At 46.3% G+C, this 1,164-nt stretch overlaps 1 protein-coding gene across 1 annotated transcript in view; it reads left to right on the top strand.

Annotated features, from left to right (window-relative positions):
• The window catches only part of LOC147901609 (aspartyl protease family protein 2-like), a 975-nt gene extending 160 nt beyond the window's left edge, over positions 1-815 (top strand). Inside the window, exon 2 of the mRNA XM_087375180.1 lies at positions 29-815. Within this exon, the coding sequence (XP_087231306.1) occupies positions 29-815 (787 nt within the window). The remainder of the gene's footprint in view (positions 1-28) is intronic.
• Positions 816-1,164: the final 349 nt, after the last annotated feature.

Genomic DNA, 1,164 nt, shown 5'->3' on the forward strand with positions numbered 1-1,164 from the left:
TAGACTCTGGGGCGCTTGTTTTCGATAGGTTTTCGCTGGGGTCATCCGTTGCTGCAAAGAATTTAGTGTTTGGGTGCGCCAATGTAGACCTTGAAACCAGTGGCCCTACGAGGGGTTCTGGTATCATGGGTCTGGGTCCTGGGGCGCTCTCATTCCCTTCACAATTTCTGAGGAATGGGTATGCCAAGAAGTTCAGCTACTGTCTGCCCGATCGTTTTACGAGTCTCAACGCCTCAGGGGCAATACTTTTCGGGGATTCGAGATTGTCCGCACATCTGAAGCACACTTCCTTGCTGCAAACCGTATTAGGCCCATTAGACACGATCTACTACTACGTGGATCTTGTAGGGATCAGTGTCGGGAAGAAGCTCCTACCGATTCCACATTCAAGCTTCCAAGTAAATGCTACAGGATATGGAGGAACTTTACTCGACTCAGGTTCCGCCTTCACCTCCTTAGTGGAGAGTGTTCTTGTGCCCTTGCGAGATGCTCTCGCCTACGAGACAGCACACCTGAATCCGTTTAACAATGACGACGGACTCATCTGCTATAACCTGACGGCCTACAATCCTGAACATCTACACTTCCCCCACATCACGTTCCACTTTTCCGAGGGAGCCAACTTGGAGCTGGAGCCCGGCAGCATTTTGTGGTACACGGGCGACGTCTATGAAGATCTCGCAACAGCATGCGCATATTTTACGCCGGGTGATCAGAACATCATCGGCAACTATCAGCAGCAAAATTACTGGATCGAATACGACCTTGACAAGTCCCGAGTAGGATTTGCTAAAGCAAACTGTGTGATGGACTGATTTTAGGCATATAGCAATTTGTAAACCGTGGCATGAGTATATGAGAACAGACAAGGGTAATAAGTGAACTTGCTTGCAACCAGTGGCAAGAGAGATGCATGTCACAAGCCACGGGAACAATTTAGTAACATATGCGTGTCTGAATTTGTATCTCTTCCACTGTTCACTCTGTTGCAATGCAAAGCTTTGAGGGCTCTATGCAATATTTGAATGTTTTGTATTCTCCTAAATTCCAAAAAATTTAATAACGTGGTTGGAATTTAAAAGTCTCCATCAATGTCAAGTTTTCTAAGTGAGATTTCATGTATGCTAGGATGTGGAGGCATCTTATGGAGTTTTTTGTGAACCT

The sequence above is a fragment of the Dipteris shenzhenensis genome, chromosome 5, assembly GCF_047967505.1.
Source record: "Dipteris shenzhenensis isolate YYH24624 ecotype China chromosome 5, Dip_SZ_1.0, whole genome shotgun sequence".
NCBI classification, from domain to species: Eukaryota; Viridiplantae; Streptophyta; class Polypodiopsida; order Gleicheniales; family Dipteridaceae; genus Dipteris; species Dipteris shenzhenensis.